The sequence below is a fragment of the Adiantum capillus-veneris genome, unplaced genomic scaffold (assembly GCF_014529385.1).
Source record: "Adiantum capillus-veneris isolate H3 unplaced genomic scaffold, ASM1452938v2 Hic_scaffold_575, whole genome shotgun sequence".
NCBI classification, from domain to species: domain Eukaryota; kingdom Viridiplantae; phylum Streptophyta; class Polypodiopsida; order Polypodiales; family Pteridaceae; genus Adiantum; species Adiantum capillus-veneris.
In genome coordinates this window covers 9844-31593 of record NW_028221627.1, presented here as the reverse complement: position 1 = coordinate 31593, position 21750 = coordinate 9844, and the positions used below count along the sequence as shown (strand labels likewise).

General features: G+C 43.0%; 1 protein-coding gene across 1 annotated transcript; it reads left to right on the top strand.

The window, feature by feature from the left end:
- Positions 1 to 828: 828 nt before the first annotated feature.
- LOC147416708 (uncharacterized) lies at positions 829 to 1308 on the top strand. The gene has a single exon (XM_086508129.1). It carries the CDS (start codon positions 829 to 831, stop codon positions 1306 to 1308), a length of 480 nt encoding a protein of 159 aa, XP_086364255.1.
- Positions 1309 to 21750: the final 20442 nt, after the last annotated feature.

Below are 21750 nucleotides of genomic sequence, written 5' to 3'. Positions count from 1 at the left end.
TGCCCAAGAAGAAAAGAAGGAAAGTGGGAAATCACCCTCTCCAAGGCCACTCTCTCCTTTACCCATCCCTCAACCTTCAATCACCCCTCCAAAGAGCTCACCAAAAGAGAAGGGAGAGGTGCAGACACCACCAAAGGATAAGGAGGAAGAAGACAGATGCACTTTTCAAGACCTACTCAATGTAGGCTATTCAGAAGAAGAAGCGGCCGAGGGAGTGTACGGAGTGCCACACCCACCATGGAAGGAAAAGACTGAAGAAAAGCCGCCAACACAAGTGAGGAAAGAGCACAGGGGGATATAAAAGCATGAGAAGAATCTCAAGAGAAACAAGAGCAACCCGAAGTGTGGGGAATGGAACAGATTCCCCAACACTACATTTGGAAACCCTTGGAGCACCCGTATAGGCCTCCTCCATCAGGGGTGATGCTGAGCATGGGGTACCAAGTTCCATTTTCCGGGCCAATTGATCGGCCTACTAGACAAAACATACTCGAAGATAATGAGAAAGATGTAAGAGACGCGCACCAACTTCTGGACAGAATCAGGACGCGGTCTCTTACACTAGCTGAGGAAAACAGTATGCTTAGAACAAGAGAAGCGAACATGCAAGATGAATATGATCATCTCTTTAAAGACCTTCAAGATGCAAAACTAAGAGCAGATGATGCAGAGCATGAACTTGAAGATGTATCTAGAATTTTGAAAGAGGCTGAAGCGGAACGAGATGGACTAACACTCTAGATGGCAGAGGCCTCCAATGAGGTCCGAAGTGTCACATTTGAAAAATAAAAGGTGGAAGATGAGTTAGAAGCCGCCAGAGATGAGATCATGGAGCTGAAAGCCAGATTGGAACTTCAAGACACAGCAATCCAAAGGCTATGGGCAACTCCAAGGGCAGTGAGAGGCCGACCGGAAGACAGCAGTAGAGAAGTGCGGGCCCTCGAAGAGCAAATCAAAGGACTACAGCATTCTCTTAAGTCTGAGCAACGACAAAGTACTCTTTTAGCTGAAGATTTTGTAAGAGAAGAAGAGAAGATAAAAGCCAACAACGAGCAGTTAAGCCAACAACTCGCGGAGCTTCAAGAATTGTTGGTCAAAAATGCAGCTACAGCTACTCAAAGGGAAGTAGATGTACAAAGACAGCTACAAGAGCTCCAAGCAGGACCGAGCACGGGGGAGACAGAGGTGAGTGCTCAGACAGAGCACATGCAAATACCAGAAGGGGCTGAAGACCCTAAGCCTATTGAGGACGAGATGCAACAGAAAGAGGAAAAGGAACAGGCTCTAATAGCTGAAGAGGAGGCCTAATTGCAGCATCTGATAGAACAAACTACAGCGGAAGATCACAAAGCCGCCATAGAATGGGAAAAAAGAATTATCCACTCATTGGGTGCTCAAGGGATCGCCACATCAGTCTTAAGAGAAGAGTGGATGCAACTAACACTTCCATATCCTCTTTTAAAATACGAAGTCGAAGCAACCAAAAAGATAATTCAAGCCCAAGAAACAGTATCCATATACGAAGGAGATCTACAAAGCAATGCAGATGTGAAAAGAATTGTAGATTCTCAACCCAAATGGAGAAAATCCTGGCTCATCAAATATCCGACATATTTGAAGAATTTGGTGGAAGCACCTACGGCTATAAGGGATGATTGTGCCTACTGCCCAGCACCACGTGTCAGATCATGGGCCAATCATCTCAGATTATTGAGAACACATGCAACATGCTAAATTACCCATCATTGCCACCACCTAGTGTAGGAGAGAGAATAAGTGCAGCCTATATGGTGAAAACCCTAAAGGGCGCCATTAGGATATTCACTGGCTCTCCTGACCTAGCGTGCATCATGCTAAGAAAAATATGCAAAACCTTACTGGCTTGTCTTGAAGTGTGCACGCCCTCCAAAGCTACTGACTCAAGTCTACTATCAATGGGCGACACATTCGCCAAGATGGTCTACGACCTCTCAAAGCAGCCATCACCTGAAGTGTTGCATCTACTCTATCAGAGAGTTGTGTTTTTGCCGAGCTATCATATGCACGCATTCGAAGAGGCGTTTTATACAGGATTTTTTACTTACAACAGCAAGATCTTTGGTCCTACTATCACTCTGGGGAATGTAAGATATGAATCCTATCTCAAATTGATAAAGCCACCAGGCTTCCATTACCAGCGGGCATAAGAAGATGGCCGAGGCAGCAAGTCAAGCAGACAAAGATCATGTCAGGGACGACCTAAACACGGAAGGGGGGAGTGTTGACCTGCAAATCAACCGCATCCGAAATCCCATTTTTCTTGTACTATTCACACGATGAGCTTAAATGTAATTAATTCTTCAGGCTCCAGATAATTTTCGGAACATATGTCATTGTATTTGCTACTCAACAACACCCCTGATAGGAAGTAGAATTCATTTTGATGAGATGACACCTCCAAGGCTGAGGTATAAAAGCCAATCTTTTGTAAACCTAAGGGGTCTTTTAACCATTTTTGGGGGTTTATCTGAACATACGGTGACTGCGTACTGTGTGTGAGAGTGAGAGAGGTCTTCTTCCCTTCCCCTTGCATGCTATGACTACTACATTGTGGAAGTGACTACGCCATCGTGTTAGCAACGACAAGAGCTACGCTTCGACGCCAAGCTTGAGCGGTTTCAGTCTCTTCGCGAAGAGATCTTCCGTGAGCTTCTGAGTGAGTTTTCTCTCTATTTGTGTGTCCGTTTAGTGATTGCTTTATGTCATTGCGTTCACGGCGACCCGAGTAGAACTACACTTTAGGACTAAACATTTCCAGATTCGACGACCTGTAAATTTCGACCTGTCTTTATACGCGATTGCTGCACCATATGTTTACGGGTTGTGGATTAGGTTAGAAACTTCAGGGAAGTGTCCTCTAGGTGTGTAGAGTAGGATCCATGAGTTTCGTGATGAATCGACAATGTTTGACCATGTTTCGGTGAATGGAAGTGTTGTAGGAAAGATTGCAGTTCAGTATGATTAGAGTGCTTTAGAATGATTTCCTTTGGTAGTGATTGTCTAGAGAAGGTCGAGTAGTTGAGTGACAATCAACTATTTGTTTCCATGCGCTTGCGGATCAACTCCGTCCTAGGTTGACAGCTTGTTGTTGGCTTGGTTCTCATTGTATTAGCGTCTGCGAGCAGTGTTTCTGCACGACAACACATGTACTTGATTGCATGCTACATGTGATTGGCCAGGGGGAGAGGGGTCCAATGAGCCTGCAACATGTGGAAAAGTCTCCACTCGCCCAAAGCAAGGAGGGGGGTGCTAGGGGGATATACACCATCACACACACTCATTTCAGACATCATTCTCACTTGGTGAAAGTTGAGGAACACCACCTCCTTCTCCAAGCTTGTGAGAGTGAAAGCCTACACCAACACTCTTGGCTATGGAATGAAAATTCAACCAAGAGTCATTCTTCAATGCTTAAGCTTGTCATCTTCTCCATCTCCATTACTATGCTATTATGTATGCTAGCAAGAAGAGTAATGATAAGTGAGTAACTACTTCTTTCCCCTATGGAATGTTGCTAGCTCTCTCCACCTTTGAAAGTGTTTGAGGCCTTGGGACTGAGGCTTGGGATAGTTAATTCTTTCTTTAAGTTTATGCTATGATTGTGATGCATGAAGCTTTCCATCTTCATTGCATCACGTAGGTCACAAGGAACACAAAGATTGTATTGTACCAAGTCTCTCTTGATGGGAGAAACTATAATACAAATGCCTATTGGAGGGGGGACCGGCTCTATATGAATCCGGTGCTCAACTATTGTCATGTTCTCTAAACTCTCTCTCTCTCTCTTGCAAAAGTATTTTTCATGCCAAGTTAACTAAGTACCATGTTTATGTTGCTACGATCAAACAAGTTCACCCGCTATGCTCACAAGAATCTCTCAAAAGTGCTTCCCCTAATTTCCTAATTCTACTACTCTCAAAGTTCAGAGGCAATTTCCATTACAGCATCTATCATCAGCATGTTGTCCTTGCTCTTCTCTTCCTCTGTGCTAGTGTAGCCTTTATCATAGGTCATCTCTGTTTTGTACTCGTAACTCGTCGTGTCACCTTCATCTTTAGCTGCCATAGGACGGGAACTTCTCTCCTTGGTCTTCAAATCTATCACAATATTTCTCCTTTTCTCTTTGTCGGGCAAAGTGAACACTTTGCTCTCCCAATCCTTCTTAGCACCTATTGCCAAAATCCACGGCCATAATCATTATGACCTGCCTTCATCACAAAAAGGTCTATCCGGCACTCTATGTCCCTCACCTTGACCTTCACATCCTAAGCCACACCCAGACACCTGGCTTTAGTATGGTTGGCCATCCTCATGTGCACATTCGACTTTACTACCGCCTTAACTCCCATCATGGCCGCTTCCATCATGACACAAACCTGTGCTCCACCGTCTATATAGGCCTATACCTACATCCTCTTCTCTATAACAACATCCACCAGTGGAAGGCATCAGTCGGGCTACCTACCCTCAAAGCCATGTTTTGCACCGTGTGCATATTCCCCTTAGCTCTTGGCAGCCTGGTGCTAACACTCGTCGACCACTGTCTCCTCAATTTTTGATTTAAAGCTAACAACTAACCAAAAGTAATGTTATCTTTTTTATTTTGAACATCACTTACCAGGTTGTACTAAGGATAGCCACGCCCCAACTAGAAGTCTACTTGCTTGATTTTGCAGCATCTCCTTCTTTTGCTAGGCTCTGGCTGCTCTCTACCTTTGTACACTTTCTCCTTGCCCTCGCAAGCTCTGGTTTCACACTCTATCTCTGTCTCTCTCTCAGCTCTTGCCCTCTTATTGGCCAAAATCTCTATATCGTGCTTATCCACCCCGATGATATTCACCCTTGGGACTTCACCTCCATTTGGCGGAGTTGGCTACACAGGATTCTCCACTGTCTGCCTTCTTGGACCATTGAACTACTCTTGACCTCGACCTCTACCAAATAGCGGCGGGTAAATGCCTCCTCTCTCTCTTGGTGGTTGAGGATAATCAGGCGCATAATGCCCATCTTCTCCACAATTGTAGCACCTGCCTGGCAATTTCCTTGCCCTGTCCCTTGCTCCTCTTGGCTGCCCTCTATCCATCACACTTAGCCGCAACTCCGCAATTTTCTCGGATAGATCTTGCACCGTACGTACCCAATTTTGTGGCACAATAGCTACACCTTGGTTTTTGTTATTTTCTTCATTCATAGCCTCCCTTGGACTCTACGGTTGAAGGGGGGCCATCGTTTCGTAGCCTGACACACCTTGCTCTATGTTCTTCTTTATCTTTCTGCTCTTTGACCGTGCAATTACTACCGCAACATTGTAGTTTTTTGGGCTTTCAAAATTGACCTCATCTCTCACCTTAGGGTGCAGACACACCATGAATTTATCCTGATCAAAGTAATCACCATTGGCCAACTCCATGGCTGCTGCTAATTCTACCCAACACTCTTCAATATGACCTAAAAAGAGATGAACTCTTCACTTACATCTTGTTTAAGTGCCTTCAGCTTCGCATCCACCTCAACTAGGGACGCCTCCTTGTGAAAATTGTGAAGAAACCTTGCTCGTAGAGCTGGCCACGCCTGCCTCGGCTCGCGTTCCAAAGCTTCATACCAAACTTTAGCTTTTCCATGTATCACCAAAGGAAATGTCTGCATTTTTCTATTCTCATTTGGCATACGCAACCATGGCTATCCTCATTTGGCATACGCAACGATAGCATACACAACTCAAAATTTGACATCCACTCAACGGGGCCCTCCTCGCCTGTGAAAATTGGTCCATAGCTTCTAGCCGCCATGACTTCCAATGTGAAAATTTGACTCTTTTTTATCAACTGGGAGCAATCAGCATGATCCACTGTAGGGGCACCAAAAGATGGAGAGGGGGAATGGGGGAACACACCCGGCACAACAACAAAGGCGTTTCTATAGCTCAGGGTATCCACAGCACCCCTATCCTCTCAGAAAACACCTTCAAAAACACACTTCTCACTAACAGACCACTACCTGCTCTTTTTCCAATGCCTACACACTCCACACGTCCACCACACAATGCACACCTATTTCCACGGTTTGTCCATTAGAAAAAATATGAACCCTCTAGGGGTCCTTTGGGATTAAGGTTAATTAGAGGCCAGCCAATAGGAAGAGGGTGGTGGACACACTCTATACCCTCAAAAAAGTAGGGGGACAAGGTAGCCTTACACCTCTTAATGGCCTCTTACCTAGTGAGAAGGTAAGGGAGGTGGCTAGGGGAAAGGGGGGGGGGGGGGGGGGGGGGGGGGGGGGGGAGGGGGGGACCTCTTTGACCTTTTTCCCCCACTTACTGGCCTTGTGTTGGGGTCACTCACTGTGTGACCAAGCCCCGAGTAGGCATTGTTGATGCAGCTCGTAAAGAGAGAAAAAAGAGAGGAAAGAGAGGAAAATCAGCCTCTGTCGACAGAAATGGCGGGATCTGTGCTGAAAGCAGGGTTGCAAAGCAGGTGAGCACACTCTCGCATGCCTGGTTCAAAGCAGGGTGGGTTGCGTTGTGTAGAGAGAGAGAGAGAGAGAGAGAGAGAGAGAGAGAGAGAGAGAGAGAGAGAGAGAGAGAGAGTTCAAAGATCCCAAGGGGAATGTCATATGTGGAAAGGCGACCTAGAGTGCAGTTCCAAGCAAGCAAGCAATCCAGATGTCCACCATGTAAAAATGATACTAAAGAGAGTAAGCCAAGTGTATGAAACCCACAAAAATGCTAAAAGGAGTTGTGATTGAACTGCACGAGCTGAGGAAGCCCCCAGTTTTTTCTTTTCTTGGACTTAGCCCCCTCTATAAAATGGGATAAATGTGAATTTTTAGGGGCTTTTTCCATTATGATTTTTTTCCAGGAGGATTTTTTGAAGGCCTACAAGCCTGTGTATTGGAGGTTTTCCATTGGAGCTGCAAAATTGATTGTACCATCTCCTTGCTCAATACTACTAATCCTTTGCCCCACCTTCTTGTGTCGCTTCTCCCCATCCCCCTCCTTTTCTCTCGCTATTTGTGTGCATGTCGATGCTTGCGGAGGTGTGTGCTTGAAACGTATAGTGTGTTGCAAAAAGTGCAAAATCGGGGTGTTGTGTGAGTCGGGAAGGGTGAGTTGAGCTGTATAGCTGCATTCATGTTGTGTGGTGTTTTTGCAGAGTAGAAGGTTGTTGTTTTGTGTGAAAAGGTGTTTCTGTTAGTGCAAATTAGTAAATCTGAAGGTGTTATTCGGGAGGTTAAGGGTGTTGTGGATACCCTAAGCTGTAGGGAGGTATTGTAATGTGTGTCGGGTGTGTTCCTCATTCCCCCTCTCCAGTGTATGCTTGTGCGCATTGCAAGCATCAGATTTTCAAAAACAAAAAAATCACAACCAGCACATATGCAAGAATGGTCTCTTTTCCCATAGAGCAACTGCAAGACCTGCATTATCGATCTCATGGTCCGAAGGCAATAGATCAACCTCTGCAAGTAGATATTTCTCTAACTTCATCTCCTAGAGAAAATAATTCTCAAATGAACAACCATCAACTAAGTCCACCCAGCTTATACCTGATTCCACATTTCAACAAATAGAGATGGAGCAGATGTTGAATGTGTTCTTTGACATGGATCCCATCATTGAAAACATACAAGGTGAAAAAATTCAAGGCAATACTGCGAACCAACCTCAGTCATCCCATCCATATCAACGGCATGATAGCAACGATAAAGAGGGCGAGATGGTGCAAACTCTTGCACGTATGCCGCTTTACAATGGTGCAAAAATCTCAGTTCTCCATACCACTTTGGAAATGCTTAATTTTCAATCTATCTATGGGTGGTCTAACGCGGCCGTCATAGAGCTTGTCAGGTAAATACATTGTATCCTAATCATGCCAAAGTGCAAATTACAATTCAATAATATAATTGTTGTGTTTAGTTGTTGATGTAACGACAGGTTGCTCAACGAGAAAATCTTTCCAAAAGGCAATCACATGCCCCCTACCCATCCAACCGCTAAAAAACTTCTTACTAACTTGGGCTTGGATTATCACAAAATACATGCATGCCCTAATGATTGTATACTCTTGCGCAATGAGTATGCAAATTTGGAACAATGTCCCAATTGTGGATCAAACAGGTATAGAGAGGAAACACAAGGAAAATTTATCCATGCAAAGGTCCTTCGACACTTTCTTATCATTCCAATAATAAAGAGCATGTTCAGGGGCAAGTCTATAGCCGTTTTGATGGCATGGCACACAAATACTAGATCGGCAGATGATGTGACGTGGGTACCTACTAACTCTCATTGCATGAAAGCACATAGAGGAAAGTTGGCCTACATTTAAGGATGAGCTTCGATGTATTCACTTTGGTATGGCATTGGACGGAGTAAACCCATTTGGATTACAGAGTTTGTCATGGAGCATGTGGACTATTTGCTTGGTTAATTACAATCTTCCACCATGGCTAGCTATCAAGAAGGGCCATTTGTTGTTGTCACCGGTTGTCCCAAGAAAGTACAAATCAAAGAACATGGACGTCTATCTGGCACCACTAATAGAAGAGCTCCAAATCTTGTGGATAGGGTTCCTCGGGCAATCATGCATGTCCAAAATGTGGTGCTCCACTTGGCTTCCGCTGCCCTGATCATTTGAGCAAGATAGTTTACGAGGAGCATGGTAGATTTTTTCATGAAGGACATGAGCTAGTGGACCAAACATATGCAAACATGACATGCATCCACTGAAAGCGAGCGACTGGAAAAACATGTGGCTAGAGAGGGGAGTTTTGATGCCACCCGGAATGAAAATACTTTCTATTTTCCATGGACTCTCGTATTGTAGTGACGTGCTGATTAATCATCTTCTCAACCCAATCCACATCTTCAAGAATGTGGGGGAGATCATATGGAAAACCATCACTGGAAAAATGGAGAGCAAGGCCCAAAGAGATGACCTACATACTATGGGTTGAATGCTATAGACGTGGCCTCGACTTAAACCCAATGGCCTCGACTTAAACCCAATGGAAAGTTTTCTATACCAAAAGGTCCATGCGTTTTAAGTCATGCAGAAGAGCAACAAGTGAAGAAGACTATATCTTCATTCAAGACTCCCACTGGGTGCATGCGATATTTGAAAACGGATTTTACAAGAGATGAAAATCTTACTGGCCTTAAGTCCCACAATAGGCATAATTTTTTACAGTTTATCTTTAAAAAATTCATCAAGGATTGTTTGACACATGACATTAGCAAGACAATCTATAAAATCAGTGAGTTGGTACATTGGATCAGTTCCAAAGAGATAAGAAAAGACAACATCGATGCAACACGCTTAAATTCTATTGAAGTGGTGTGTATGGTGGAGAAGTACTTTCCAACAAACATTCTTACCATCCAAATGCATATACTTGTGCATGTGGTCAATGAAGTTTGAGTTGTTGGGGTAGTCCATAGCAGGTGGATGTTCTTCTTGGAGAGATTCATGAAGACTTTAAAGGGGTTCGTTCATCAAAGGGCACACCCCATGGATAGCATGGCCGAAGGATGGCTTGTACAAGAGTCTATTGTCCTCATGAGTGAATTTTTGGGCTCAATTGATCTAGAGATGCCCCGAATGTGAACTATTGAGGTCAACTTTAAGGTGACAGGGGATGAGCCACAGGGACAAGGCGTCGTTAGGAAGATGGATATCACAATACGAGAAAAGGTTATGAGATTTTTCTTTCTCAACTTAGACATCATGCAAAAGTGGCTAGAGATGTACAAAGGGGAAAAGCAACAACGCTTGACAGATTGCTTGCAATTCAAGTGCAACCATGCCACAAGAAATCTTCCTTTTCCAGATCATCTTCAAAAATTGCCTGACTTTCCAACTGGGCAAAGAGGAATGGAGTGTTGATTACTGAAGAGGAAGAGGAGATGTCAAGGGGTTGCGATTGGCATGTAAATTTTTCCAAGTTTCTTATTGAGCTCCACATGATCACATTACTTTTGTAACTTTAAGTTTGTTTCAATTTTGTGGTTGTAGTATCACAATTATGGAGATTTGTGGTCGCATGGGAGACACTTTAGAGTGCAACGGATAGACCAATAAAGGTTCACCTTTGATAGTGGTGTTAGCACAAGCTTCATCCAAGAAAGTAGGAGTAGTGCCACGGATGAGAACATAGAGACTAGTCAGCTGAAATACTTTGGCTACATCCAAGAAATCTTGAAGATTAGCTTTAGAAAGTTTGATATTTTTATCTTTGATGTCTGTTAGTGGCTGGACACACCCTATGGAAAATGACTGCTTGACGGATTATTATTTTTTATCATTATTCATTTATTGAGAAAAACCGACATTTCACCTTTGTAAATATTGGGGCTTATAGAAGTTTCCAGATTGTATCCCATTTTTGACATTTAGATTGAGTAGATGGTTAAATTGGAACATTAGGGTTTGAGATTGTAAGGTATTTATACCACTTTGACCTTAATGAAAAAACCTTTGTCATTTTAAAACAGTACTGTCTCTGAGTGAGCGTACTGTGTACGAGAGAGAGTGAGAGTTTCATCTTGATGCTACGCTTGCACCGGTGGTCGGAATTTACAAGTCATCGTTTCCGAAAACTGAAGTGCCTAATGTGTAGCTCTACTCAATGCGAATGCGTGGATATGCTGAAATGCGAAAACGGATAACGTATACTCACCGAATCACCAGATGAAGCTCGTAGATCGAGCTCGCAAAACAAGACCGTACACCCGTAATGTAGGTATCAGCGCATAGCTCTCATCGGGGGCAACTTCTCCGCACTTCTCAGCACTCGATTCCGACCACCGGTGCACGCGTAGCGTCAAGATGAAGCTCTCACTCTCTCTCGTACACAGTACGCTCACTCAGAGACAGTACTGTTTTAAAATGACAAAGGTTTTTTCATTAAGGTCAAAAAGTGGTATAAATACCTTACAATCTCAAACCCTAATGTTCCAATTTAACCATCTACTCAATCTAAATGTCAAAAATGGGATACAATCTTGAAACTTCTGTAAGCCCCAATATTTACAAAGGTGAAATGTCGGTTTTTCTCAATAAATGAATAATTTTAAAAAAAATTCCGCCGAGCGGTCATTTTCCATAGGGTGTGTCCAGTCGCTAACAGACATCAACGATAAAAATATCAAACTTTCTAAAGCTAATCTTCAAGATGTCTTGGATGTAGCCAAAGTATTTCAGTTGACTAGTCTCTATGTCCTCATCCGTGGCACTACTCCTACTTTCTTGGATGAAGCTTGTCCTAACACCACTATCAAAGGTGAACCTTTGTTGGTCTATCCGTTGCACTCTAAAGTGTCTCCCATGCGACCACAAATCTCCATAATTGTGATACTGCAGCCACAGAATTGAAACAAACTTAAAGTTACAAAAGTAATGTGATCATGTGGAGCTCAATAAGAAACTTGGAAAAATTTACATGCCAATCACAACCCCTTGATATCTCCTCTTCCTCTTCAGTAATCAACACTCCATTCCTCTTTGCCTCTGAGATTATTGAAGAGGAAGAGGAGATGTCAAAGACTTGGGATTTTGGTTCATAGGCCTTAGGGAGAGCGGTCTATTGGTGTTAGTAGGATCTCCTTCAAGTTCTATGCCATTTCAAGACCATTTGATGGGTATTGGCTCTTGGAAGTGTTGTAGGAAATCTCCTCTTATGCACTCTTGAAGGCTGTAGCTTAGACATTGGGTAGAGACCTCTGTAAGAATTAGTCAACAGTCGGTCGAGTGTAGATTGACACCCTATGCTTGCTTCCACACGCCTGCGGGTCGAGCTTCGTCCTTAGCTGACAAATCTTGTTAGGTGAGTTCTCGTTGTGCTGACGTCCGTCGCGGCATATCCGCCAACATTGGCGTCGCTGTGTCGGGGACGAAAACCCTGGGTAGGTGACCGAGACTAGTCCTTGAGGATAGGGACTCTCTGGCTTGTTAGAGTATCATTTTACATTTAGATAGGATCAGAGGGTGGAGGAATCTCTAGGTCTTAGAGGGAGTCTAGGGAGCGTGTGTCTAGCCTAGATCCTTCGACTTAGGTAGACTTAGGTAGTTTTTAGGCCTTAGTTGAGTTGATGAGTAGGAGTTTGAGTGGTAGAAGCAGTGAAAGGAGAGCTTGAGATTCCGGAGAGGCCAGGAAGCAGGCCAGGAAGCAACCAAAACACCAATATCACAATTTCACATGATGAGTAGGATTAGGATAAGTAGAACATCATGATTCATAATCTAGAGCACTTCATGCAAGTTATACATGTTGTTAGGTTCATCACAAGGTTGTAAAAGACGCAAAAGAGTGTTTGAAAGCTGAAGTGAAGTTCAAAACTTTCTATGAGTGTTTCTGAGAGAGCTGCAGAGCATCAGAAGCATTTCTGTCAGGAAAAAAATAAATTTTAAGCTAGGAGACATCCTACGCGTAGGATGTCTACAGGTTGATCTGGTGGAAATTTTGAAATTTTGAGTTGACCAGTGTGTTCAAAAGGTAGGTTTTACCCTATTTTCACCTGGAAAGTGGAAATTTGACCATATCTTGATAGGATAAGGCCAGATAGACAGAAATTGCTAGACATCCTACCCAAATTGTGCCAAGGCATTATTTTAAGACCATAACCATAGGATGGCTGCATGAGCATGATTTGCATGATTTATTGAGTGCCTGAGAAAGGTTTCATCTCAATTGGGTGAGAAAATTAAGTTCTAAGCAGACTTTAGCATTTTTTGACTGAAAGAGGCTAAAACAGCTAAAATTGGGGTCTTTTGAAATCCAAACCAAAATCTAAGCATAGCACTGGGTTGCTGACATCAAAGGGAAGCTGTGAATCAAGTCTGGGGTCAAACATGCCAAAAAGACATCCTATGTGTAGGATGTGTTCTGTGTGATTTGGCACTCCAAACCCAGATTTGAGCATACCAAAGTGATCAGCACATTAAGGGGAGTCTGTGCTTTGAATTTGAAGCCATTTTGAGCAGCTAGACATGCTACGCATAGAATTTCTAATGCATGAAATTGGAGCCAGAAACTGACTGTAGGCATAGTAGGGTGTTGTATAGCCTAAGGCAAGCCTCCTAGTCAATTTTAGTTCAAATTGGAGTTGATTTGACTGGTCATACCAACATCAGGCTGCTCGAATAGATTTCTTATCCATGGACAAGATTGTAGGTGTCCAAATCAAAAAGTGAAAACAGTTGTGGACTCAACGCATCAAGGGGAGTCTATAGTGCAAAAATCAGGCAAAACAAAGCAGGAGACATCATACACGTAGGATGTCTACAGGGGCTTAGTGAAGATAAAATTTGACTGAAGGCATACAGTGATGTTCCAATTGACTTAAGGGTTCTAGAACTTCTTTCAGAAGTGAATTTGGACCTTGTTTGACCTTTTGATGGAGTAAAGACGGAATTAAGACTTTCCATGTAAATCGACCAACATCCGAGGGAAGTACAGTTCCAGATTAGCATACCTAATCAAGAACATCAGAAGTGTATAAAATACAGTAGTGGTTGAGGTTAACCCTCCAGTTATACCAATCATTACTAAGACCACCTCTAGCAGTTAAATGCTTTGATTCGATTGCCAAAATTAAATGCTTGTGTACAGGTATATTCAGCGGAAAAGCAAGAATTTGTGCAGAAACTGATCCTTTGTCAGGTGAGTGGTTGGATTTGTGTTAAGTGCATTGCTAAGTTTGATGAATTTAAGATCAAGAAGACACATTTTTCGAGACCAAAAGGTGGCAGGTGATCAAGGTAGCTTAGTGTCCACCGAGGAGAGTGTAACTCAAGCAAGGCTAGATCCACTAGCACCGATTATTGAGGAGGGTAGTGATACTGACACTTCATCAGACAAGTACTTCATGATGGGTAGTCAACAGCCAGGAGGTTTCTCCTATGAAGGACCAATGCTAGGAGGAAGCACCTCCCTAAATCCTTTGAACGATTCCAAGTTCACTGTAATCTTCTTAGAAGGAACAAACTCGAGGGGAGCCCTAGTTTATTCTGACTATCAAGGACGCAAGTTTATTTGTATTGAAGAAAGGCTTGCTCAGAGACTGTAAATAATTTGAGACTATGATGATGGAGATAGATTCTGAGACGAAAAGGGGAACCACTATCTGATAGTTAGTAACCCTAAGGATTACCATAGATATGGAGATAACGTGGCGAAAGGGAAAATGGTTTCAGAAACTCAAGAACCGCCTCCAAACATTGATCGACCTGGAGCGCTTTTTATGTATGATAAGAAAACAACTAGGGTCTTTACTCATAATGAGAATGTGGGAATTTACAAGCATGAGAGTGAGGGAATAGTCTCTTACTTTCGTTGCAAAGAACCCTACCCAAATGAATTAAGCAAAGACAAGGTTCTTTACTTATTCTCTTAAGAAATTGATATGGGAAAGGATATTGTTTTTGTTGATACGTATGGGCAAGAATAAAAACGTATTCTCCCAGAGGAGGTAGAATAGGCAACAGTTCCAGATGCATCAACATATGTCCTAGAAGAAGTGCCAAGAGCCACCTACACCCCTAGTAAGTCGACAAATCCATTTTCAAAAGAGTACGATGCAACCTCTCATTCTACCCGACAGCAGACGTTCAACTACCAGGACCAACCAGCAACCCAACCATCGTTGCAGGCATGGCTTCGACAGAGTGCAACATTAGAACAAGACCGAAACCGAGATGGTTATCCAGCCACACAAGGGCTAAGGGATTTACAAGAACCACCACTCTATTCACGGTATCGAGGCGAGAGTAAGCCAAAATCTCAAGGGTCAATAGAGCCTGGAAGACCACCCATAGAACGAGTTCAAAGAGATGAACCATCTCCTGCAAAAACCGTCAGATATTACGGCTTAGGAGCACCACTGGGAGAGGAACCAGCCCACTACCGAAGGCCAGAGGAGGTATATCAATTAGGACGAGGAGATCCAATGATGAGATTTGTAGACCATCGTAGAATTACACCTTCTCAAGTGCAAAAAAGGGTAGACAAGAAATACACGGGAAACAGAGATCCTAGAGATCATGTAGCAGCCTTTGTGCATGTAATTAGAGTTGAAGAGGTGTTAGACTTCTCTACCCAATTTGCAGGGTTTGGACTAACCCTAGAGGAGGATGCTGCTACTTGGTTTGACTCTGTGGAGTGTAGAGACTTTGAGTCTATGGAGGAGTTGTTTGATGAGTTTATTGAGGAATTCTCACAAAGGGGGATAGCTCATAAGACAGTCTCACAAATCCATAAATTCAAATAGAAAGACGGGGAATATGTGCGAAAGGCAGCCCTACGACTAAAAATATATGTTAAGTTTTGCCCTGTGGAAGAACTGCCAACTCAGTCTAGACTTATTCGTATATTTATTCAAGGACTAAGGAATGCAGATCTCCAGAAGGACTTACATATGAAGAGGATCACGACGTTAAATGAGTTAACTAAGGAGGCTCTTTACCTTGTAGATAGTTGTGCGGTCTACAAGGAGTCCGCTAAGACAAAACCGAAAGGAGAAGTAGCTGTAAGCCAGGAGAAGCTTGTAGAGGAAGTGCTAAAATAGATTAACTTGTACGCCAAACCTCAGGCTAAACAGTCCAAGTGGTGTGCTATTGAACAAAAATGGACCATGGGATGGAGGAATGTTATTATAACAAGGGATATGTGTGAGAGAGACCTTATTCTCCCCAAGCTCAGGTAGCATCTCCTCAACTTCCACCGATGCCTAGGTATCAAGCAGGCAACCTACCAGGACCTGTAGGTGTAGAAAGACCACAACCATTGTTGGGGCAGCAACCACCCCTACCAGGATTACGACCAGTAAGCATAATATACACACCAACCGTAACCGAATCAGAAGAGAAGGATTTGGTGCCTATGCATGCATATTACGAAGATCCCAATGGATATGTTGCAAATCCTGCCTATTATCCACCGGAAGAACCCTCAATGCCAGAACCATGGAGCATGATAGGAGGTGCGGGACCACCAATAGCTGCACAGGCAGCAGGAGAAAGAAGATATAGCTTGGATGAACGGACATTGTTGTTCATAGCCAACGGAGGCATGGGTGGGCAGAGACATGCATACCAACAAAGAGGAGCTCAAGGAGTACCTCAATAGCCTAAAGGACCCTGCTACAAGTGTGGTGGAGACCATTGGCTAAGAGATTTTCCTCATGATGAAATCATTAGAGTCAACGCATATTGCACCGAGTGTGGAGTTACTCATTTAATTCCTGATTTTCCTAAGAGCCCGAGCAAAGGAGCAAAAACTACCTTGAACATGCTGGAAGCAGTGCCTTCCAATGGAGGGTCAGAAAACGAAACAGTAATACCTATTCAGGAAGTGACACGAGCCCAAGCTCAAAGAATGATGAACGAACCCATAATTGAAGAGCCAAAAACTGATGCCCCAAGTTCAGAAGTGAGGAATCATAGAAGCACTTGGAAAGCTAGAAAGGCGTGTATGAAAGCCAGGAGAGAACGAGAGCAAACGGTTCTATCCGATGAGTTGAAACACACGAAGGATAGATTAGAGCGGTTAAAGGATCTAGCTAGTCTAAGCTCACACGCTGCGACAACCATAGCACCCAAGGAAATAGCAGAACCCAAAAGTGCAGGATCAGTATTGGCAGAAAAGGTAAATGAGCAGTTAGACGCACTTTTAAAAGCTTACGAAGCCAGACTTGAAAACAACCAAACCGAAGAGCAAAGATGGATGACTTATCCATATGCTGAAATAGAAAAAAAAAGGTTGGAAATGTGTAGAAAGATGATTGAAACAGCTCAATTCTTGATAGAAAAGCCGCTTGGTAAACCTGCAAGTTGGCATGAAATACCAGCTCCAACCCCTATCAAACTAACTTTAGAGAAACAAGTAAAAATGAAGGAGAGGCTCACGAATGTCTCTGAGTCTAGGAGAGAGCCTATCATAGTGCCAAACACAACAGATGACGCAAGTGATGGATTCCAACCTAAAACATTGATAGAAATGGGTAAGGATTGTAACGCTCTAGATGACCTGTGGAAGCAAATCTGTGATGCCAACGAAGCTAACAGGGTGAGTTACTACATGAATAGCACGAGAAAAGAGAAAAATAAGATCTTACCTTCTATTGAAGAATTTGAGTCAAGATCACAAATGAACTTTGATATGCATTCGCAAGGGGGAGACCAGGGATCAATTAGTTCGGGGCACAGCCAACCAGACTTGCTGAAAACTCTACCCTCTTACCTAGGAGAGTATGAAGCCAAGTCTAAGGTGAGAGAAATCCCATCTCAAAGACTTTCTTCTAACAGAGTGATGGATTCACAAGGGTTGATTGAGTTATTGTCCACCCATGTGGCATGCACAATCACATTGGTCGAACTCCAGAGGTTACAACCAAACATGTGGACCACCGTAGGCAAATGCTTACAAGAAAGACCCCACCTAAAAGCTGTAAGAAGGGATCAGAGAATTGGATAAGCCTCAACTAAACACTAGGCCAGTACCTTTAAACAAGGTTGGAGAATATTGCGAGGGAGAAGATGGAAACACCACGCTACCAGTAGAATTCTAAGGAGTAGTTTCCAAAGCTATTCTTGACAATGGAGCAGGAGTCGCTATCGTCACCAAGGAAATCTGGAAAAAATGGGGAAACCCGGCTTTGAGAGCTACCAGAATGAAATTGCAACTGGCAGATGGGTTCATGGAGAAGCCTTTAGGACTCTTAGAAAAAGTAATTGTCACATCGTGTGGAATCGAGTATGAGCATACATTTGCAATAATCGATTTCGACAAAAAGAACAATTACGAGATCATCTTGGGAAGACCATTCATGAGACAATTAAAGATGGTCCAGGATTGGGGTTACGACCACATATACCTCAAACATGGCGAGACTACAACCAAAATACACCTAAAAGACCATAGTTACAAATATGTGAACCACACACCAGTGGATGAGTTTGATTCAGCTACATTGGTAGGGTCTGAACTCCCAGCATGGCTAGGGCAACAAAAAGAGCTATGGATGTGCGGAGCTTCACATTGTGGGAGCTTAAACAGAGAGGAATGCATCTTATAAAGAGCTATTGAGGACAAGGATTATATTCCGAAACCTTTTTCTGAAGATGCCTTAGAACCTTTGGAATGGGAACACATACTAGCAACATTAGACGTCTGTACCATTACAGATAGTCCAACGACAAAATTTTGCGATAAGGATGGCTATGATGTGCTACCCTATTACATGGTAATCCTTATACGAAAAGGAGATGAGATTGTAGAACCACCAGAACAAGAAGAGTTTTATAACTTCTCTGAGCATCTGGAGGTAAATAACCATGCAGATATTGAATATTCAGACAGCTCAAGCGAGCGTGGGGAGAAAACAGCGAATATCAAGTTTTATGATTTTGCTAATCAGCACCCTAGACGCCAGGAACGCTATAGGAGAAAACGAGCAGCAAACAAAATGAGAGAGAACCTGATGTCCAATTTAAAAAATAAAACTCACTATCTAATGCTTGTCAAAGCAGAGGATTGTGTAAAAGACCAGATACATGGGAGATTCTCGAGAGTGCGAAGGGAACGGACGCAATAGAAAATAAAACAAGTACGGTGACGAAGGAAATTTGGAATGGCGGCCTCTACACCAAAACAAACTCCATTGCGCCACAAGGGAAATGAGATGAGGGCACCACCTAGTCTTGGAAGCGTGGACTAGGACTGCTACACAAAAAGAGAGAGAGAGAGAGAGAGAGAGAGAGAGAGAGAGAGAGAGAGAGAGAGAGAGAGAGAGAGAGAGAGACAGAGAGACAGAGAGAGCTATCACTATGAATGAAGCATTAGCCTTAGTGTGTGTACAAGGAATGGATAACTTCAAGCACTCCCAACATAAATAGCATGTAGATTACTAAACAACAACTCAAGAATTAGCCAAAATCACATCAAGCACCCTCACACACACATAAAAGATTTCTCTTAATTAACATAAGTAAGAGGAGGGGAGGTTACTAGCATAAAACAATTTGCACTCTAGAATGTACAAGAATAGAGTGAATGAATGAGCTTTATGGGCTCATGATGAGTGATACAAAGACTCAATGGGGCTGAGGGAGATTTGAAATTACAAAGGGAGGGGCCTCTTTATACAGGAAAGAGAGTGATTAGGAGTGAGGTTAAGATCCAAGTGCAATTTGTACAAATGAAGCTTGATTAGGGACATTCAACCAATGAATAAGCTCCTTCCAAGTGATTTGTTGACCAATTTGCAACTAATTGGCTCCATCATCACTTGTGTTGTCTTCACTCCTTCCTCCATAGCTTGAGTCCAAGAGCTTCCTTATTTTAAAATGTAAAGAATCTACGTAAAATCAATACATATCTAGTAATAATAGAAAGGGGTTGAATGAGAACTTATGAATTACAACAAGATTAAGCATGATTTGAGAGGTGATTAGAAGAGGAATTTGTGATGGTTTTTTGAGCTTGAGAGAGAGGAGGAAGGAGGGGAGGGTGAGAAGACTAATGGCTTATTTTTAGAGAAGGACTCAATGTGGAAAAGGAAGGGTGTGTGTGTAAAGGTAGAGGGGGTGGTCTCCACCATAGTTGAAAAAACTGGCGTCCGCCATTTTGACCATATCTCCTAGACCGTAGATGCAAAAATTATTAAAAAAATATGGTCAAAATCTCCAGCTCATCAGCTACAACTTTTATGGAGACAACTTCTCTTGGATCGGAGTGGAAGTATTTTTTAAAAATCCAGCAAAATCATGTGTCTGTTTCCTTCCTTTACCAAGTCTTCCACCTGGGTCCCATCTGTTTGAATCATCATATGGCTCCAAAGCCATGATGATATGAGCCACTCATGACCCTTGAATCATGGGTGCATGGCCCCACAAACACATCATATCTTTTCCTTTCACATTTACATATTCCCTTCCCTTTACCACTAGGTTCTCCCTTTCACCTCCGGTGAAGTAGTCAAGGAAAAATTCCCATCAAATCATTTTCTGAATTTTTCCAAGAGGTTGTTCTCACTCTTTCTTTTATTGTAAACCTCTAGAAGCAAGGAAAACCAACAAAATATAGTAAACAAAAATTTGTGATAGGCTCGGATCATAGCCCCCCCAAACCAGGCTAGGGGTATTTATGCCTCTAGCCTACTTTCTTTGATCTTGGGTTGACCTTATCCTGATGTGATAAGGATTTAGACGCCATCCATTTGTCCTGGTCTTGTGCAGTTTACCATCAATGTCTTGAAGTCTGTAAGAGCCATTTTTGAACTTTTTGGTGACCAAGAACGGGCCTTCCCATCGAAAAAGAAACTTTCCATCCTTACGAGTGTCGAAGCGATTGTCATATCGAAGCACCAAAGATCCCTTTTTGATGTCTTTGGATGCTAGCTTTTTGTTGAACTTTTGTCTGCGCTTCTCTGCCTCTTGAGAATAGTGGTTGATGGCTTCTTCACGATCCAATTGCAGCCTCTCTAGATCCATGATCCTTTGATGTACTTTCTCCTTTTGAGATCCTACCTGGCTACCCAATATTCAAAGACTTGTTAACTTCACTTCAATGGGCAAAAGCGCCTCCTTTCCATAAACCAAATGAAAGGGTGTGTACCCTAATGTGGTTTTGAAGGAGGTTCTATAGGCCCATAGAGCTCCATTCAGGTGTTTGTCCCAATCTTGACGCCTGGCATGTACCTGTTTGGTGAGAATTTTGCAAATGATTCCATTAACCTTTTCCACCAAGCCATTGCACTGAGGGTAGTAAGGAGTAGAGTGTTGATGCTGAATATTTAGCTTCTGCATGAGTTCTCCTACCAAGTCTGCTCTAAACCCTGGTCCTCTATCAGATAGTATTTCAAGAGGGGTGCCAAACCGGCAACAGATGTGGTCAAAGATGAACTGACTCACATCCTTAGCAGTAATTCTATTGGTCATCATAGCCTCAGCCCATCTAGTCATGTAGTCTACTCCCATGATGTTGTACTCTTTACCTGACTGAGTGCATGGTAGAGGCCCTATGGCATCAATTCCCCACTTCTCAAAGGGCCCATATACCTTTATTGGGTTCTGAGGTTCAGCTATGAGCCGTCGTGGTCCTGCTTTCTAACATTCATCACATGTTTGACACCAGTATTTGACATCACGATGAAGACTTGGCCAAGTAAACCCAGCTTGTAGAACCTTTCTACTAGTGATGTCGTGTGCAAAGTGTCCTCCGCACATATCATCGTGACAAGATTTTAAAATCTCTTCAATTTCACTCTTCAAAGGCACTCTCCTAAGCACACCATCCTTACCAAGACAATACAAGTTATCATTTACTATGCGATACCTGGTAGCCTTCCTAGCTAACCATCGCCTTTCCCCTACATTCAAGTGTTTAGCAGCCTCTCCTTGCTCCAGAATGTGCATAATATCTTCTAAGTCCTCCTTGCCTTGCTGAAGTGGAAGTTTGATGGCCACTGCTCCCACTATTGACTCATTTAACTTCGATGATGCTAGGTGGTCTGCGTCCTTGTTCTGGTCTCTTGGCACATGATGTACTTGTGCCTCCCTAAATCTCCTCATAAGAGCTTTGGCTTCTCTCATTTTAGTAGAGAGACTGGCATTTTTGCAAGCCCATGTACCTTGCATTTGCCTTACCAAAAGCATGGAGTCACCAAAAGAATTTAATCTCTTAATTGAATTATCCAGGCACCAACAAAGGCCATGAATT